The sequence below is a fragment of the Talaromyces amestolkiae genome (genome assembly GCF_001896365.1).
Source record: "Talaromyces amestolkiae strain CIB chromosome Unknown scaffold1.1, whole genome shotgun sequence".
Taxonomy (NCBI): Eukaryota; Fungi; Ascomycota; class Eurotiomycetes; order Eurotiales; family Trichocomaceae; genus Talaromyces; species Talaromyces amestolkiae.
In genome coordinates this window covers 1,415,092-1,432,209 of record NW_024468037.1, presented here as the reverse complement: position 1 = coordinate 1,432,209, position 17,118 = coordinate 1,415,092, and the positions used below count along the sequence as shown (strand labels likewise).

The 17,118-nt window shown below is 47.6% G+C and overlaps 6 protein-coding genes across 6 annotated transcripts; 3 read left to right on the top strand and 3 right to left on the bottom strand.

Moving 5' to 3' along the window:
- Positions 1–166: 166 nt before the first annotated feature.
- BHQ10_000470 (uncharacterized protein) lies at positions 167–4,270 on the bottom strand (the record flags this gene model as incomplete). The annotated part of the gene is made up of 5 exons (XM_040877094.1): positions 167–450; positions 516–2,809; positions 2,861–3,807; positions 3,861–3,887; positions 3,947–4,270. 5 exons carry the CDS (start codon positions 4,268–4,270, stop codon positions 167–169), a joined length of 3,876 nt encoding a protein of 1,291 aa, XP_040728975.1.
- A 191-nt stretch (positions 4,271–4,461) lies between these two features.
- BHQ10_000469 (uncharacterized protein) lies at positions 4,462–5,861 on the top strand (the record flags this gene model as incomplete). Its single annotated transcript, XM_040877082.1, has 2 exons — positions 4,462–4,851; positions 4,902–5,861. 2 exons carry the CDS (start codon positions 4,462–4,464, stop codon positions 5,859–5,861), a joined length of 1,350 nt encoding a protein of 449 aa, XP_040728974.1.
- Positions 5,862–6,272: 411 nt separating this feature from the next.
- BHQ10_000468 (uncharacterized protein) lies at positions 6,273–7,833 on the top strand (the record flags this gene model as incomplete). The annotated part of the gene is made up of 6 exons (XM_040877071.1): positions 6,273–6,553; positions 6,612–6,906; positions 6,964–7,156; positions 7,220–7,471; positions 7,528–7,622; positions 7,684–7,833. 6 exons carry the CDS (start codon positions 6,273–6,275, stop codon positions 7,831–7,833), a joined length of 1,266 nt encoding a protein of 421 aa, XP_040728973.1.
- A 937-nt stretch (positions 7,834–8,770) lies between these two features.
- BHQ10_000467 (uncharacterized protein) lies at positions 8,771–11,075 on the bottom strand (the record flags this gene model as incomplete). The annotated part of the gene is made up of 2 exons (XM_040877060.1): positions 8,771–10,347; positions 10,400–11,075. 2 exons carry the CDS (start codon positions 11,073–11,075, stop codon positions 8,771–8,773), a joined length of 2,253 nt encoding a protein of 750 aa, XP_040728972.1.
- Positions 11,076–12,515: 1,440 nt separating this feature from the next.
- On the top strand, positions 12,516–13,092 carry BHQ10_000466 (uncharacterized protein; the record flags this gene model as incomplete). The annotated part of the gene is made up of 3 exons (XM_040877049.1): positions 12,516–12,609; positions 12,668–12,948; positions 13,003–13,092. The coding sequence occupies 3 exons, from the start codon at positions 12,516–12,518 to the stop codon at positions 13,090–13,092; spliced, it is 465 nt and encodes a 154-aa protein (XP_040728971.1).
- Positions 13,093–13,306: 214 nt separating this feature from the next.
- Positions 13,307–14,964, bottom strand: BHQ10_000465 (uncharacterized protein; the record flags this gene model as incomplete). The annotated part of the gene is made up of 7 exons (XM_040877038.1): positions 13,307–13,881; positions 13,936–14,019; positions 14,073–14,133; positions 14,202–14,251; positions 14,319–14,602; positions 14,675–14,775; positions 14,926–14,964. The coding sequence occupies 7 exons, from the start codon at positions 14,962–14,964 to the stop codon at positions 13,307–13,309; spliced, it is 1,194 nt and encodes a 397-aa protein (XP_040728970.1).
- Positions 14,965–17,118: the final 2,154 nt, after the last annotated feature.

Genomic DNA, 17,118 nt, shown 5'->3' with positions numbered 1-17,118 from the left:
GAGAACGGAATATAATATACAGGAACGCATATCTTCTGCGACTGGTGTAGAATGGGTATCAATGCAAAGACGCGAAACGAGTATGCAACACATGATACAAAGCAAACGAATAAAATATCTCATGTCCAAGTAAATGAGGCAGGGTCGATGAGCAGGCTAGTTCAGACTACGCATTTCCCGGAGCCGCGGCATTGGCTACTTGCCTGTTTATGGCACATATCCTGCAGCCATCTCCAATTTTATCTCGTATCAGTCGGGCAGTGATGACTTTCGGTCCCACGGTGCGAGACGTCGTATAGAGTTGATACTCATCTTCATTATCATCTTCCTGCGGGGGTCGTGTTGTCTCGCTAGAGTTTGCCGATTCATTGTCATGGGAGTGCCCCAATTCTTGGACGTGAGACAGGTGAAAAACATGGCCGCAAGCGAATCCCACCAATAATTCCTTTTCTGTAACATATAGATCATTAGAAGCATGTTTTACATATAGTCCAGGAAAGTTGCCGTCCACTTACCATTCCCATGAAAAGGTTCCAAACAACCTCCACATTGACCAGGTGCTACGCGACGAGACCTAGCAACCGGTCCAGTTATACTTGAAAGAACATCGTCATTATCCGTTCCAGTCGCAACAGCTCCCGCATCTTCACTGTCAGCTGGCTTTTCAAGTACGCTTTCATTATCAGACGATTTGCGAACATCAAACTTTATTCCTCGCCGCTGGCCTCGTCTCAAGGCATCCATCCCAATGGCAACTTCACCCTGCAGCACTTTCGCTGCCCCTTGACTTATACTTGCTTGGATATCATGATCTCGAAGTAGCCTGGTAAGTCCGTCGCGGAGCCCTTCAATTTCCAATCCACTCGGAATACGTCTCACGAGTTTGATTGGGTCGATAGATGTGCCAGCTTCGGTAAGCAAGGCATGGATGAAGATCGGCTTGTCCATTGAATAACTAAGTAGATCCTCCCACAAGTCGGGATCATCTTGCGACTTGGCAAAGTTGATTGCTTGGGAGACGTCGTTCAGGTCGGAAAGTATGAGGTTCAATGCTCGCTTTGTCTGCCCAGTCTTAGACAGAAGATATATCAATTCTGAAGTGTAGTGTTTCTCTTCACAAATCCTGCAAGCCTCGTCAAAGGAATAAGCTGTACTCGCTTGCAGAAAATCCATGAGCAGTTGCCTGTCATAGTCGGCAAAGAGATCTAACGTAGTATCCGCAAAGGGCTCAACAAGACTTCTGCCTTCATCGGCGGCCAGTTTTTCTGCTGCATCCCTAGCATGGCGACCGCGGCCACGAAGCTGAGTCTTTGCCTCTGCTTTTGATGGGTGAGCTTCACCTTTCCACAATGCGCGCAGGTAGAAGAAAAGATACAGGCGGCCGGATGCGATGTAAAGTTGCGAAATAACTGTTTCTGGACGAACAATACCATTGTATGCCTCCCGAACAAGTATACTAATCGACTCTGCTGTCGCTTGCTCCAATTCTGAAATCGGAGCTTTCGCCAACTGATGTTTAGAGACACGGAGTAGTATAAAATCCAAAACATCGTCAGAAATAGCGTCTGCCAGACGATATTCACTAATCAAACGTAGGGCCTCTTCCGCATCCTGTAGTCGTATGTAACACCGCAAGGCCTCACGATGTTGTCCGTTAGCTAGGAACAATTTTCCAAGGCTCCCCGTCAGAATCTGCCAGTCATTCGAATCACTTGGAATCTTTTCCGACTCCAAACGGTCTTCAATGTTTGAAATTGCTTGTCCAATATTGAAAAGCTCCGGTGGCCATTTAGATAGCAGATGCTCGAATGTTTGGCGGTTGTGAGACACATAGTGTTCGAGGAACGCATCAAAGATAGCTGATGGAAGAGGAGGTCGCGTGTTCACTGGGATATACTGAGCAATTTCGTCATATTTGCCGGCCTCAACGAATTTCCAAATCCAGTGTTCCCACCTCTCAGGAATATCAAGGACTTTAGCACAGATCTCCCCGGCAGTGGCCCAACCATTGTTCTGAATGTGTTGTTCGATCCAGAGTTCGCCAATACGGCGCTTCTCAATTCTAGCATTCGCGCTCAGCGGCTGACCTGCTGTCATGACTGAAGAGCTGTCATCAGCAAAAAAGTCCACCAGACTGGTCTGAGATCTTGTAAATGCTTCAGTCTGTGGCTCGGCTGGKGGRTTCAGAATACTCGGGTTCTGATCAACGAGAATCCATGCCTCTTCGTACTTCTGATGCGATTCCAGCCATGCAAGGTGATCCGATAAATCTCTTGACATGGCTGCGATGCAATCATATGGACTATGAACAAAGACCTTGAGGCCTTTGGCAGTTACAAGAGTCTGGACCTCTTTTGGAATTGTGGAACTTCCCGACACTGAACTGGACATGAATGACGCGGCAACCCTTTCAGAACCCCTATCACCATTACTGCCGCTACTTCGTATACTAGAACTCGATGTGAAAAGTCTAGCTGGGTACAGTGTTGCGTCCAAGAGACCCGTGCCTAAAGCACCCAATGCGCCCCGCTGTACAGCGGCCGCTGTTATGCGTGGTGGTCTCATAATGCTCATATGATAATCGGATGAAGCAAGGTTTTGGTACCGAGTGACTGAGAGCGTATCGGCGCTTACTTCCTCCTGTGTTTCGAGATCGATGAGGCGAAGTTCGGGTTCGGCTGCCTTGTGTCGACGACTACTCTGTGGCTGCTCCTCGAGGTCGCTCTTTTCACTTTCCAGGTATGCTAGAACAAGTAAAAGCTTTGCACTGTACATGGAAACTCCTGAAATGATGGAGTCGGTTCGTAAACTTGATAACGTGTTAGCTTGAAACATGATAAGGGAAATGCTAGACACGTACATTGTGACAACCTCAGCATCTCCGAGTTTTCGGTTCCCTGCTCGCGTTCCAGGAGGTGGCATACGATCTGGGTATACGTTGATAATCCAAATAGTGCCTCCCCAGCCGACCACGAGTTTCTCAACTTCTGGTGCACCGCTAGTACTCTGTTGTCCTAAGATAGATTCGGTATCGCTATTTTCGGGTAATTCAAATGCTTTCATGTCAACCCATTCAGCGTGCGCTTTCCAGACACTAGCCATTTCCTCCCATTGTGGTCGATTAGGTCTGTCTACGTGTCTTATTCGGGTCCATGCGAATTCTGCGTCGCCTGCCTCCAGATGTAGGTTTGACCGCATGATTTTGATGCCTTCTTCGTTCACCCAAGCCACATACTTCCCAGATAATGACCATTTTATGGTGTTGATTGCTCCTTCACCACTGTGTAAGACAGTATCTTTTCCCGAGTTGGCACCCAAGCCCAGAGATCCTAGCCATCCAGCTCCTGAAGCTGCACCACTCAAGGTTGTAGATTTTTCTGTTGTACCCGCTCGGCCTCCAACAGTAAGAATCAGCTGCCCAGCACGACCACCTGAAAGATATTGTCTGTCACTCTTGTATTCTGGAGACAATGCCACGGTTTGAACTGGTCGGCCGAAGTTCCGGAGAAGGACATCCTTCGGATCAAGCGGCGAATATATACACACGTTTCCATCTATCGACGAGGTAGCTATATGTATAGAATTTGAGGGCGTTGGTGGCAGTCCGGGTGTGGGTGCAGGCTTGCTCTTCGATCGAAGCGACGCATTCGGAGAAGGGGCGTTATCCTCTTCGGGAGATCTGTTGATCGCATTGCGTCGTATAATAGTATGAGACAGTAGCGATGGCGATATTGAAATAGAGGTTACGCTTGCTGAATGCGCTGTATAAACACGGAGAGCTCTGAGCGTTGGTAACGATAGCACATTCTGCCTAGTATTAGCCATGAATCCAGACGTCCCCCAAGGTCGGGTATACTCACAACGTTGCCATTATGTGTTCCGACGATCTAGGATCCACGAAGTCAGTTTGAGTGCTTCGAGTCTTTCAATGATTCGGATAGTATACCATTCTATCTCCTCCAACTAGAAGTGCACTTGTTGCGTCGCCCGCGCGATATAGTGAGGGTAGGCATTTCGTCAAGTAAACGTACTTCAATCGAGGTTCCTCGTCTTCTTCTTCGTCGTCGTCGCCCTCGTCGTCATCTTCGCCTTCATCTTCGTCCTCGTCATCATCGGCGAAATCGTTCTGCTTCCGTGCATCGTGCTCCTCCTCGCTGTTGTCGCGGGACGAGTCGACGGCGGGGGGATGGGAGAAAGATTCGGCGGGCGGKGTCTTTTTTTTTAAGGAATCGGCATCCCGACTGCCATAAGCAGCACCTGGTAAATCCATGCTTAGCGCCGTGAGCGCGTTGGAAGCTGTGACTTTCTTGTGGATGCGGAGCTACGTTGGGGTAACCACGATGATATGATGACTAAGCAGTTGATGCGGAATGACGCTGCGGAAGGAAGGAGCCGATCTCCATCGATCTAATTTTTGATTTTACACGTTCGTTTCCCACTCTTTTATTGCTCTACTTCCAAATGAACCATCTCAGACGGTATTCGGCAAAACCTGGCATAGTTCAGGCCTTTCCGAGCCAGTTCGGCCCATCTTATGTATGTTCGACATGTCGCCAAATCGCAACACAGCCTCTACATCGACCTTCGCGAACAATAGTACCCTTACTCGACCCACGTCAACGAAGAGACTTCTCCTATTTGCGTGCCCGAAATTCACAAAAGCATGGCGCAACTGAATCGCCGCCTGAGAAAGATGCTGGCTCATCCGGGAATCAATCACAACGGCGGAAATTAGCCCGATCACCAGCTGCCAATTCATCTCTTCGCCGTGTCGCAGTCGAAGCACAACGTACAAGGAGTGGAATCTTGTCAAGGACGCAGCTTTTGGAACAAGGACTAGGTGAACTCAAGGTATTTTTGGCGGTCTACAGTGCTTGTAGTCGACGCTGATTTTCGGGTAGACGGTCACTGCATACGCGGTAGCTGAGCAGTTCAATGTAACAAAAGTCAGAGATATATTACAAGAGAAAGGCTACGAACCGGACCCCTTCAATACGGGGCTCTACCCTCAAGTCGTTCATATACAAGTTCCCATCGACTCGGTACGGCGCATGACAAATCCGGAAGCTACTAATCTGGGATCCGATGAGACTGGCGACGTGTTTGTCTTTCCTTCGGGCACTGTTGTGGCCTGGTCGCTTCCAGATGGTTTTACTTCGTATCTGGCTTCCAGGACACTTCTCCCGGCAGCTGAGAATCCACATACAGACAACCTCGAGACGGAAGACATGGACTTTATCGAAGATCCTCATCGTGAAAGCAGCTTCATCAAGGGCGATACTATTGTACTTGGCACCAAAGCCAGTGATGGTTCGCCTCCGAGTGCTCCCAATCGCCAGTCCATTGATACAGTGCTGACGAAGATTGCATTCTCGTCCGGATTGGCACGCAGCACGAAGCTTGCCGTGCTGGAAAGCTTACTGTCTGACTATTTTGAATCGACGCGCAACATTCCAACCCTATTGTCAAAAGGCTCACGACTACCATATACAAGAGATTTCATCCTCCGGAAAACAGGACAATTACTCAGCGTTCGAGCACAATTGAATATATACTCTGAACTGACCGATTCTTTACCCGACATCTTCTGGGACAGTCGACATGAATTGGGTCTCGAAGGATACTATGAAGAAGCGGGTAGAGCGTTGGATGTCGGAATCCGCATCAAGGTGTTGAACGAAAGAATGGACTACGCACAGGACATTGCGAATGTGCTGCGGGAGAGACTCAGTGAAACCCACGGGCTGCGCCTTGAATGGATCATCATTCTCTTGATCGCGGTGGAAGTAGGGTTTGAAGTTCTCCGACTCTGGAAAGAGCGCGAGGTCGAAAGCAAAGAGAAGAAAGAAGCAACGAATTGATCGCTTTGCATAGAGTGATCCTTGTACATCTATTCACGAACTACGTTATCAAAGATACCCCGCTCACCAAAGTTAGAGCCCGTTGAGACGAGAAATATTTCCCTTCTGCTTCATTTAGACTGTAATTTGACTCTGTAATCTTTATCAAATACCCGATATATTGATTCCCAGCACTGTGAAGTGGCTGATACAAGGTTGACTCCGTTAGCCTTCTTAGGCGTCAGACAGCCCAGAGGTCATGCGCCGCAAACGCCGCACGTCACTCCCGCCAACCACAGCGTGTCAACCACCCAGGTGACCTGTACCTGCATCCTTATAACTTCAGCAGCTCCTTTCACTTCATCTTCATTCTTCGTCATTCATCACTACCACTGAATACTTACTAAGCTTCAAATCCTCGAACCCCAGAGGATGGAGCTTGTACCTTTCTCGCAATACATCCCCAGCCCGCAGCGGATCCTCAAAGCCATCACAACGGGAGCGCTTCCATTTCTGAGCTCGGGGAACCCAGCAAAATTAGCATCCAAACAATTCTCATCATGTCCTAAACCAGAGCTAAGCTGTGAGGCCAAGTTTGATGGCCAAGATACGTGTTGCTTTAACTATCCCGGAGGTCACTTCTTGCAAACGCAGTTCTGGGATGCAGATCCGGCTATTGGTCCGGAGGACTCGTGGACCATACATGGATTATGGTATGTCTACTCTAAACCATACTTGGGAGGAATTGACAGGCTAACCAATGTTCTCAAGGCCCGATCACTGTGATGGTGGATTTGATGAATACTGTGATTCTCATAGGCGATATAGCAACATATCGTTGATCTTGGTCGACGGTGGCCGCAGTGATCTACTCGACTATATGAGCGAGTACTGGAAAGACTTCCGCGGCGATGATGCTAATCTGTGGGAGCACGAGTGGAACAAGCACGGCACATGCATCAGTACACTTGAAACGAAATGTTATTCCGATTATGTTCCTCAAGAGGAGGTTGTTGATTACTTTGATAAGGCAGTGAATTTGTTCAAGGCTTTGCCTTCTCATGAGGTTTGTCAGGTTCCTTATTGATTCTCTGAATGACTGAACTGACTGTTTTCTGCTAAGACCCTAGCAGAGGCTGGTATTGTACCCTCATATGACGTGACATACAAAAAAGCAGACATTGAGAAAGCTCTTAATGATGCTCACGGTGCACGAGTCACTATAAGGTGTCATGGAGGCGCTTTCAATGAGATTTGGTATCACTACAATGTTGCCGGGCGCTTGCAAACCGGAAACTTTGAGCCAGCTGATGCAGGTACGTCCTTCTCGATATGATCAAACCCCAAGAGAAAGATTAACGGAACTAACTATTCTCCAGTCGGAGGAGGATCAAATTGTCCTAGCTCTGGTATTCGCTACATCCCCAAACGCTCACCCCCGCCTTCAAAGCCTCGTCCTACGACAACTCGCCAACCCGGCCAACCCGAACCAACGGATCCTGTAGAGCCTCGCCGAGGAAACCTGCGTGTATACACGGGCGATGATCAACAACAACGCGGCTGCCTCATTAGCCACGGTACTTGGTTTACATCTGGTACATGCGCTACCTTCAAAGCGAAGGATGTCACTGGTACGCTGCTTCTCCTTTGACTCTGGGGGACAATGCATAAGACTAATGACTAGCAGGTGGCTTTAATGTCCAAACACGCAGAGGATCCTGTGGCTTCGTAAAGGATGTTTTTACCTGTGGCCATCAGATTCGTAACCCAGCGCTATTCGAGGTAAGAGCTAGTATCTACATTAAAAACACAAGAATAAGAAACTAACTCAAGCAATGAGCAGATCTCCGAGGACAACAAGCTGACGTACAGTGGCAACACCACTTTCTTCGCCGACAAGGCTCCCAAAGGTCACGTTCAAAGCAAAGTCTTTGCTCACGGGGGCAACGGCGAACATGCTGTTGAATTGAGTATTGCTTGGTTTGAGACATGAGGCTGAGATTGATGTATATAATAGACTCTGGCTTCGAGCAACATAAAGCCTCTCTATCACTGTGTCCATATCAGATTTGTTTAATCTTATCGAAATAGAGAGTGCCCCGAATCTTTCTCGATCAGAACAATTATTGCATCAGCGTGCTTTCAGTTTCCATCCGGGACTAGATCACTAGCTAATAGGTTCAGACGTTCGAATTACTTCTTTTCGACGTCATGATAACCAAATTCTACTGTACTTAGCTGGCGCTAAATGAGTTTCCTTATTCTCTAAGTTTTGTATAAATCCTAGACGGAGTGATCACACTGTCAGCCTTAACTATGTGCCTGACAATCTCTACATAAAATAATAATTACCAATACTTTAATTGCGGAACAATCTGTTAATCCTTTCGATGCCAGCCTAGTTGTTTGTCTGGAGGCATAGTTGCAAGGTCCTGAGACGAAAAGAAACGTACACAATTATGCGAAATTGACATGACAAGAAAACTGCCAAGGTATAACCAGGCCCAAGAAGCTAAAAAACAGAGGGATTCTCCAAGGAGAAGAAAAAAAAGGAAAAAAGGCACGAAACAAAATCAAAAATCATAGCCATAATCATTATGGCGGTACATTGCAAGTCCTCTCTAGAAAGGAACTACATCAGTATCATGAGCCCGAAATGAAGACAAAAAAGAAAAAAAATCAAAACATTATCGCTTTTCCGTCCACATAATCGTTATGATGTTACACACAAGAGGTGAATCGAATGTTGTACAGGTGCATTAAATATCGTTCCGTCCAAGAGCAAAGTCTATCAATGGTCGCATTAGGGGGATCCGGAAGTAAAGAGAATCGTTGCTGGTCGTTAAATAGTCGTAACACCCACTTCGTGGTGGAGCGGGAGGAGATATGAATCATTTTTGAAAGAAAGAAAATGGTAGGCCAACTCATCATTAGAAGAAAACATCGGTCGCATTACCATCGTTGAAGTCCAAGAAGAAATCGCTCTCGTTTTTGCCAGAGAACATATCCATGTCGTTTGGGATACCTGACTCGTGTCCAAAGTCCGAGAAGCTTGAATTGTTGTTGATGAAGATATCAATTTCGGATCCGGCTGTTGAGTGTGTCAAGGCTGGCACTATCGAAGACGAAGGAAGGTCTGAGCTTTCTGGCTCTGGGTCAAAGCAACCCGCAGCCTCTGAGATTGGTGGTAGATCAGGGATATCTTCTGAAATGTCTTCAAGAGGATGTCGGGAGGAAGTACGAGACACTGATCCGATATCACTCAATGGGCTGTAAGAACGGGAGCTCTGGCCTGGCGAAGAGTTATGGCCGGTGCTGAACCCTGGAGACGCCGGGGGTGTGAAAGAGAAAACCTCCGATGGTAAACAGTAGTTTGTCGATTCAAACATGGCCATATCTTCCAAGGGACTAGATGCTTGGATGCTCATGCTCTCAAATCCATCTGAAGGCGGGGAGCTACATGAGCTATCTGAGCTAGACACAGACATGCTAGCCGAGCTATTGGAGACCTTTTCACGAGTTCGCGCAGCTTTGTCTTGTCGCTCCTCCATGTCTGGGCGGCTCTTCTTGGGGCGACCACGCTTGGTTGTCTTTCGAACGACACCTTTGTAACCTCCAATACACATACCTCGTTGACGATGACGGGTCAAGGCATCATGTCGAGCAAAGACATTCCCACACAGACATTCATAAGGCTTATCACCAGTATGTATCTTGGCATGTCGCTTCAGGTCGTGTCCTCTAACAAAGCATTTGTCGCAATGGTCACATTTATACTGCCGATCACCAAGATGTGTCTGGATATGAGACTTGATGTTTTCTTTTCTTCCAAAGCGCCTGTCACAGCCAGGGTGAATGCAGACCCATTTCCCGTCAATGGGATCGGGTCCGGAAATGTAAGCTGCGATTTCATCGATGCTAATACCTGTCTCGGTGATGGAAGCTTGGACGCGGGCATCAAGATTCAAGCTATCGATAGAAGCAACCTTGGGAGACAGTTTGGTTTTGCTTGGCGACAGATCCGCTGGCGGACTGTTCGACCTTATCGAGCTTGGCTTAGATGGAGTGGCTGCGCTGATGGGAACTTTGGGTGCCTTGATTGGACTTGGAGCAGGCAGCGGCATGTATGCTATCTCAGGCGACGACTGGAATGAGTGGGTGGCGGAAAGAATTTGTGTGTTGTAGGTTTCCTGATCCTCCGATTTGATAGACATGCTCTTGGATACGACTTGAAACTCTGTACTTTCGAAATCACTCTCCTGTGAAGTAAGCAAATCATAACAATCATAGTCAACGGGGGCAGTGTTAGGGGGAGAAGGGGCATCAATCTTGGGCTCGGCATAATTGCTTCCTGGAACTCCTTGAAGTGACTTAGTTCTCTGCATATAAGCAGGCTGAGTCTGATAGGCTATATTCTTGATAGGTGATGTGTGTACGTTTTGCAAGAATGGAGCAAACTCTGTACCTCTGCGAAACGGTGTAGTATCCGGGGTGATGGGTACGTAATCTGCAGATATCATCAGTACAGCAACTTATGCCTTTGATTTTTGTAAACATACTGGACTGCAGTTGTTTCGGTGGTGTTGTTGGAATGTAGGACTGCTGAGATATATCCGATTGAACAGACGCACGCCGTAGATCGTACATTTGAGCTAGCATAGATTGGTTGACTAGATAGGGATTCCATGTTCCGTCCCCGATCAGCTGAGGCTCGGCAAAGATCATAGTTTCCTGGCCGGGTTGTTGTTGCTGTTGCTGATGCTGGATGGGCTGAATGGCGGGCTTGAGTCGGCGACTCTTTGTATTGGTGTTCTTGATGTTCAGCCCGCCAGAGTTCATGCAAGCATTTATAGGGGAATTTTCATTGCTATATTGGTTAGTATAAACGTTGAGGCCTCTGGTGTCAAGTCGTTGGCCATCTGTATTGACTGCATTGGATATTATTTGATGTTGAGACTCGTCAAAGTAGGACTGCTGGTTGAGTTGACTCGTTCGTTGCTGTTGCGTCTCACGTAGAACGTTTGTATATTGGCCTTGGCTTGTTGAGATAGGGTTGGGCTGCAGATTGGCAGTAGGCTGGTTCAGACTCATCCCTCGTTTGTGCATTGAGTAACGTTGCATGGCTGCTGCTGGAAGGAGTGGTGCTTTGGCTGCCTCCAGAGCAACTGGGATAGAGTTTTGTCGCCGGTGCTGGCGCTGATGCCTCTGCATACCGCTCGATGGACTGATAAGCATGGCTGATATGTTGATTGATGAACGTTAAACGTCTCGCTTGTTGCTGAGATCGGATTCTGCCATTGCCGAGTCAGTCAATGATTTGAACCTGAGTTGCACATCATACGGACCTTCACACGACGAAATCAGGCGGAGCGCCGCCAAAGTCAATTCTCTGCCAACAGTTCAGGCGATGTCGAATGACTTTTGATCGTAATGATTTCTGACTTGAGCTTTGAGGCCTTTGGACTCGGAACCGTCCTTGCGTTTTCCTATCAATCTCAACTTGGTCAGCTTCCGATCTTGACGGTCAAAAAAGCACAGAAACGCTAGAAACTTAGCCTCGCCCTGAGTTCCCTCGAGGGCAGTGAAGGTCTTATGTTTCTAGTAAAGATAAATAGAAAGAGAGTTTGAAGTTTTTGTAGAAGACTGCAACAACTAAGAGAGCTGCGGTAATCAAGAGGTATATTTCAATGGAAGTAATGGGGGAAGCAAGGTGTGGATATGGATGAGGTTCCTCGAGCTACCGTGGGGGGAAGATGTACTTGCGTCAACAATGGAGCGGTTGCCGCGGCGACGGGCCTAGTTTAGTCGAACTCCCTCGCAGGGCTGGTCCCACTACGGGTCGTTCCTTGTTTAAAGACAGACCATCCGACACTTTCAATATACGCACAAGTCCGCACTGTGGATCGTCGAACTGTCCTTGCGTCTTCAATCTCCGACTCAGTGTTTCACAGGGATGATGGCCGGGAATGACTTCACTGTTCTCAAAGCTCATTTGATGTTTGAGAAGTCCTTCGTAGACGCTCCTAACAACAAGTCTCTATGTCCCAGTGGTTAAGGAGTCCGGCTGTTATCAACATCCCGTAAGGATGATGACCGCACACCGGAAGATCGGTGGTTCGATCCCACCTAGGGACGTTCAACTTTTTGCCCATTTCCCGTCGGCTAATGACATAGCTTTAATATTGCGAGTGTTATTCTATTGCTGTCAATTTTTTTGATAGGAAGAAGACAGGTTGGTACTACAGCTTCCTGGACTATCAATGTGTATACCCTTGATAATGCTGCTATTTGCCGTGCAATAGTATCTATGCTCTTGCGAGGGATGATGTGCTGTTCAACGGTGGCCCGTTGCTTGAGGTTAAGATACACTTGTCACGTGATCATCGTTCGGCACGCCGGCGGAATCGATGATCCGAGTGTGGTAGCCCACGTGACCGCACAATTAATTATCTCGACTACTCCGCCTCCCGATTAATTTTGTTCACCAACGATCCGTTCTGAAGGTTGAGGAAGACAACTTGTCGAGGTATGTCACTATCACCCAAAATCCACAGCATCTCCTCTGAATGAAAGTCACTTTCTCATTATGAGAGATGATTGTTTCGTTCCATCTACGTTGTCACCGATAGCTCTGGAGTAAAAACTAACGTTGTGCGATGACAGGCCTTCATCAAGATGCAGATCTTCGTCAAGACCCTTACGGGCAAGACTATCACCCTTGAGGTGGAGTCGTCCGACACCATTGACAATGTCAAGTCCAAGATCCAGGGTATGCAGTTATATCACCAAGTCTGAAATCGCAAGGTCATCCACTAACATTCTTTTAGACAAGGAGGGTATCCCCCCCGACCAGCAGCGTTTGATCTTCGCCGGAAAGCAGCTCGAAGACGGCCGCACCCTCTCCGACTACAACATCCAGAAGGAGTCCACCCTTCACTTGGTCCTCCGCCTCCGTGGTGGTGGTAAGAAGCGCAAGAAGAAGGTTTACACCACCCCCAAGAAAATCAAGCACAAGCGCAAGAAGACCAAGCTCGCTGTGCTTAAGTACTACAAGGTTGATGGCGATGGCAAGATCGAGCGTCTCCGCCGTGAATGTCCTTCCGCCGAGGTACGTTCTCATCTTTGAATCCTTACTTCAAAATCCATACTAATTTTTTTATAGTGTGGTGCAGGTGTCTTCATGGCCGCCATGCATAACCGCCAGTACTGCGGAAAGTGCCACCTTACCTACATCTTCGATGAATCCAAATAAGCATCTCGTTACGATTTCAGTGTGAAGGAGTGATGATAACGAAAATTTGGACCATGTCATGTGCCTTTGTGGCTTAGATAGGACTATGTAGAAAAAAGAACCCGGTTCATTCTGGCAATTTTATTTTCTCTCATTATGGTACTATTTTTGGGGCATTACACCAACAGCTATCCTGCTAGAAGAAAAGTCTCGAATCATTGCTTCTATCGGATTCTCAAGCGCCCTGCATGCCAGTCCGTATATTGTCAAACTTGCTTTCGGGAAAATCGAGATTGTTCGGCGACTGATCCAAAGCGCCCACGCCTCCGATGGTGTCCACAAAGGTACCGATTAGCGAACCATCCGCCTTCGCGGCGGCACTTCCTCCTTTGTCACCGCTGCTTTCCCACCACATGCCTCCGCCCAGTCCATTATTACGAATGAAATTGGCCTTGATCTCGCCGACTTGGACATTGTCGTAGCTCACCATTGTGTTACCGTCGTAGCACCATGACGCCCCAATTTCCGGATCGACTTGGTCCCTGCCACCGGGCCGGGGAAGAGCTTTGTAGTCCCATACGCCTTGTTCCCAGCTGCCTTCACCAACTCCGTTGTACGAGGTGCCCGGTCCTTGAGTGTTCTGGAATGCACGGCCGTAGAGGGGCATTCCCAGTACCATCTTTGAGGGGGGAACACCGGCTGATTTGATGTAGTAATCGAGGGCGCCGGCTGTAGAAAATGGGGTAGCTGAAGCGTTCTGATTTGAATGAAACAAATTGGCTTGATGGCCGGCGACTTGGTCCCATGACCCTGTTCATATCGTCAGTCTCTTGATGGGCTGTGAGTGGGGATGTCATAACTGACCTGCGTAGTCGTATCCCATCAGGTTGTAGAAATCAAGATAAGGTGTCATCTCAGGAAGTCGGAGCTTCTGATAGTTCGATGCGCCTATAAATGCCAATTAGAGATGAAAAGTATTTTTCAGTGGTCTTTGGTCCTACCAGCAGGACAAGCAATGGTAAGCAGGAATCTTCTATTCGGGCCTGCTGCTTGATCGAGCGTCTAATATGAAGAGAAGTCAGCATCTAGCCCTCGCTGTTGTGACGACAAGCGGGAAACAGTAAACATACCTCACGGCACTTTTGTAAAAGAGCAACGAAATTCTGGGCTTGCGCGTCATCTATACCACATCATTACTTTAGTAATCATTCTTAGGAAGGTAGGGCGCAATTAAAAGAGGAACCTACCTTGAGGATACTCCCAATCTATATCAATACCGTCGAGACCCAGGTCAAGAACCAGCTTTGTAGCCGTCTTAGCAAAGGTCTCTCTTCCAGCTTCTGTGCTGGCCGGCTGCGCAAAATTGGCCGAATAAGTCCAGCCACCGATTGAGATAAGCACTTTTAGCTTCCTGTTTTGTTTCTTGAGGAGGTAGAGCTGCTTGATGCAACCGTAGGCGTTGATGCCTTGGTCATTCCATGAATCAGTGGGGTAGTGCTTGTCGGTGTCAGCCCAGCTGTCTGTCAAGTAACTATAAACAGTTTGTTAGAAATGTGATCGGTATCTAGGCGCTGTATTGGAGATCCAGATGATAATAACTGACACTTCGCCGCTTTCTGGACGGACATTGGCGAACGAGTATAGCACATGAGTGAGTTTGTCTGCGGGGAGGTCTTGGGGGTTGTGATTTCGCCCATAGATTGCCTGAATGCCTATCAGCACTATTCAAGCAGATTACCAAGAAGCTGGTGCAGAGTCCAAGTGAAGGTCATCAGATATTCAGTAGGGTTCACATCAATAGGAAAGCAATTGATATAGCATAGCGGGGTTGCTTCTGTTGGGCGAGAACCATACCCAATTGACAAAGTATACCACTGATTTCAGTCCTGACATTTCGATATCTTGTTTTTCGATAATCACGGAGTTTATCTCAATAGGCCTTGGAAAGGTATATTGCCAAGGGGTCTGCTGATTCTTGAATGCAATGAAACAAGCGGACAAAATAGCAAATACAACGGGAAGTATAAATAGGCAAGTGAACGACTTCAACGCTGTTCGTCCGTTCGGCGCCACAATTGCACTTGATGATTCCTTCGATTGATGATTCAATGATGTCTGGTAGGCATTTGATAAAATTTGAAATAAAGTGAATGAGAATAGAAAATGTTTATATACAGACAGGCAGCTCTGTTTATTTATAGCTGGCATGTGTATCCCGGCTCCCAATCGGATGGGACGAGACAGTGGGTCGAGTCTCCACTGATCAAAGCCACAGCCTCTCTCGACGATATACTAAGTACATCAACTTGTACGCATATGAAGAGATGAGCTCAGCCACATTCACCCATTACAAGCACATCATGGTGGCTTTGCTGAGCACGCTTCTGTGGCTCAACAGAGCTGTCGGGATGCCCTCGATGAAGCCCCCCGGTGACATTGGTTGAAGCAGGCGTCAACATCATGAAACCTTGTACACTCGCCGTCCGAGTTGGCTCCGTTCATGGAAGGCTCAAGATACACGTGTGTAGCTTGTTGATTTCGTAGGCAACTATGCTTGGGGTCGTAAGTCCCCCTGCTCCAGAACGACGTAGGTGTTGCCCGAGGCCCATTTAGCAATTACTTTTCAACCCGAGCAAATGCGACATTCTCTGTAGAATTGAACTAATCGACGATCATATGCTGACCTGAACTATCACATGCCTCCTTCCCCAGGACTGTCGAGGCCCATCTAGGGTAGCCCGCTTGTTTGACTCCCAATTGGGAAGGAGGTCGACAAACGAACGGGATTCACTTCTGGCAGTTGTAAACTTGCGAATCTTGAGAAAGCCCACCACGACTGTTTGTCAACCCCAATTGGGAAAGAGCCCTCTTTCCTCTTATGCTTCTCCCCCAACATCCTTCCCACAGTTCCCCTTCCCATCTATCCTTTCCCTCTTCATCCTCATGCACTCATCTCAACCACCTTCTTCATCCCATCCCATCCACCTCTTACATCCTCGCATCCCGTTATCATCACTTCTCCACTCGTCATCTGTATCCATTCCTTTCTCTTGCGGTTGAATTCCACCCATCTCTTTCCCTGTTGGGTCCCATATCAGTGAGATCTGCTGAAAAAAGCCTCATTTTTGATCAAAAACAGGTAATCGAGGCTTCTTTTCTCCTGTCATTCTTCTTCGGTCCTCAGAACAGCCACTTCCTGCTTCTCATTCTTGATTCCGACCTCCTTCTCCTCTTTTTGGCATCAGCTACTCCTTTCCTCTCAACCTTCTCCTCTCTCTCTTAGCTCTCAGTCTACTCTTCACCTTCTTCCCCAGTCTTCTCGTCATCTTCTCTCCCAATCAACTCCCACTCAACTCTATTCATCTTTGAGCCCATCTCTCGAGTTCTGATCAGCTCTTTACTTCCTCTCATCTCCTAGCTCGTATTCCACTCATCTTAAATTCCTCGTTTTAATCATTCTCGAGTTCACCGAATCACCTCATCCTCTCTCGACTTCTTCTCGATCCCCATCTCTCTCTTTTCCTCACAGAAGCTTTCAATCACGCAAGAAACAAGAGTTCAATATCGATCCACATAAAGGTCAGTCCATTTCTTCTACGACATCAATGAACCCTCACTTTCATCATACGATTTCTCTCATCCTCGCTCTTTCTCCCCGCTTGTTCTCTCATCTCCGACTTAGCCCACTTCTCATCTTGCCTCTGACAAGATCAACAAACTCTCATTTTCCTACCTTTATTTGTGCCATATCTTACCTTGAGACTCGTCATTGTCTCAGTGACTTCCCCCTCTTCCCTCACTCCACCAAGCCCCAATTTCCAGCCTCTATTTGTCCCAGCTCCTACTTCTAGAATTCGTCATTGTTGCAGGCATTTTCCACCTGTCTATTTTGATTCTCCACACCTTGTCTTCAGCAAGCTTCATTCCCAGCCTCTCTTTCAGATTCGTCCTTATTGCCCTCAAGAACTAACAAAGAACGCAACAGTAGAGCACGGCCATCGTCATGGCTTCAATCAAGGGAGATCCCGCTAGGGAACCAAAGCCGTT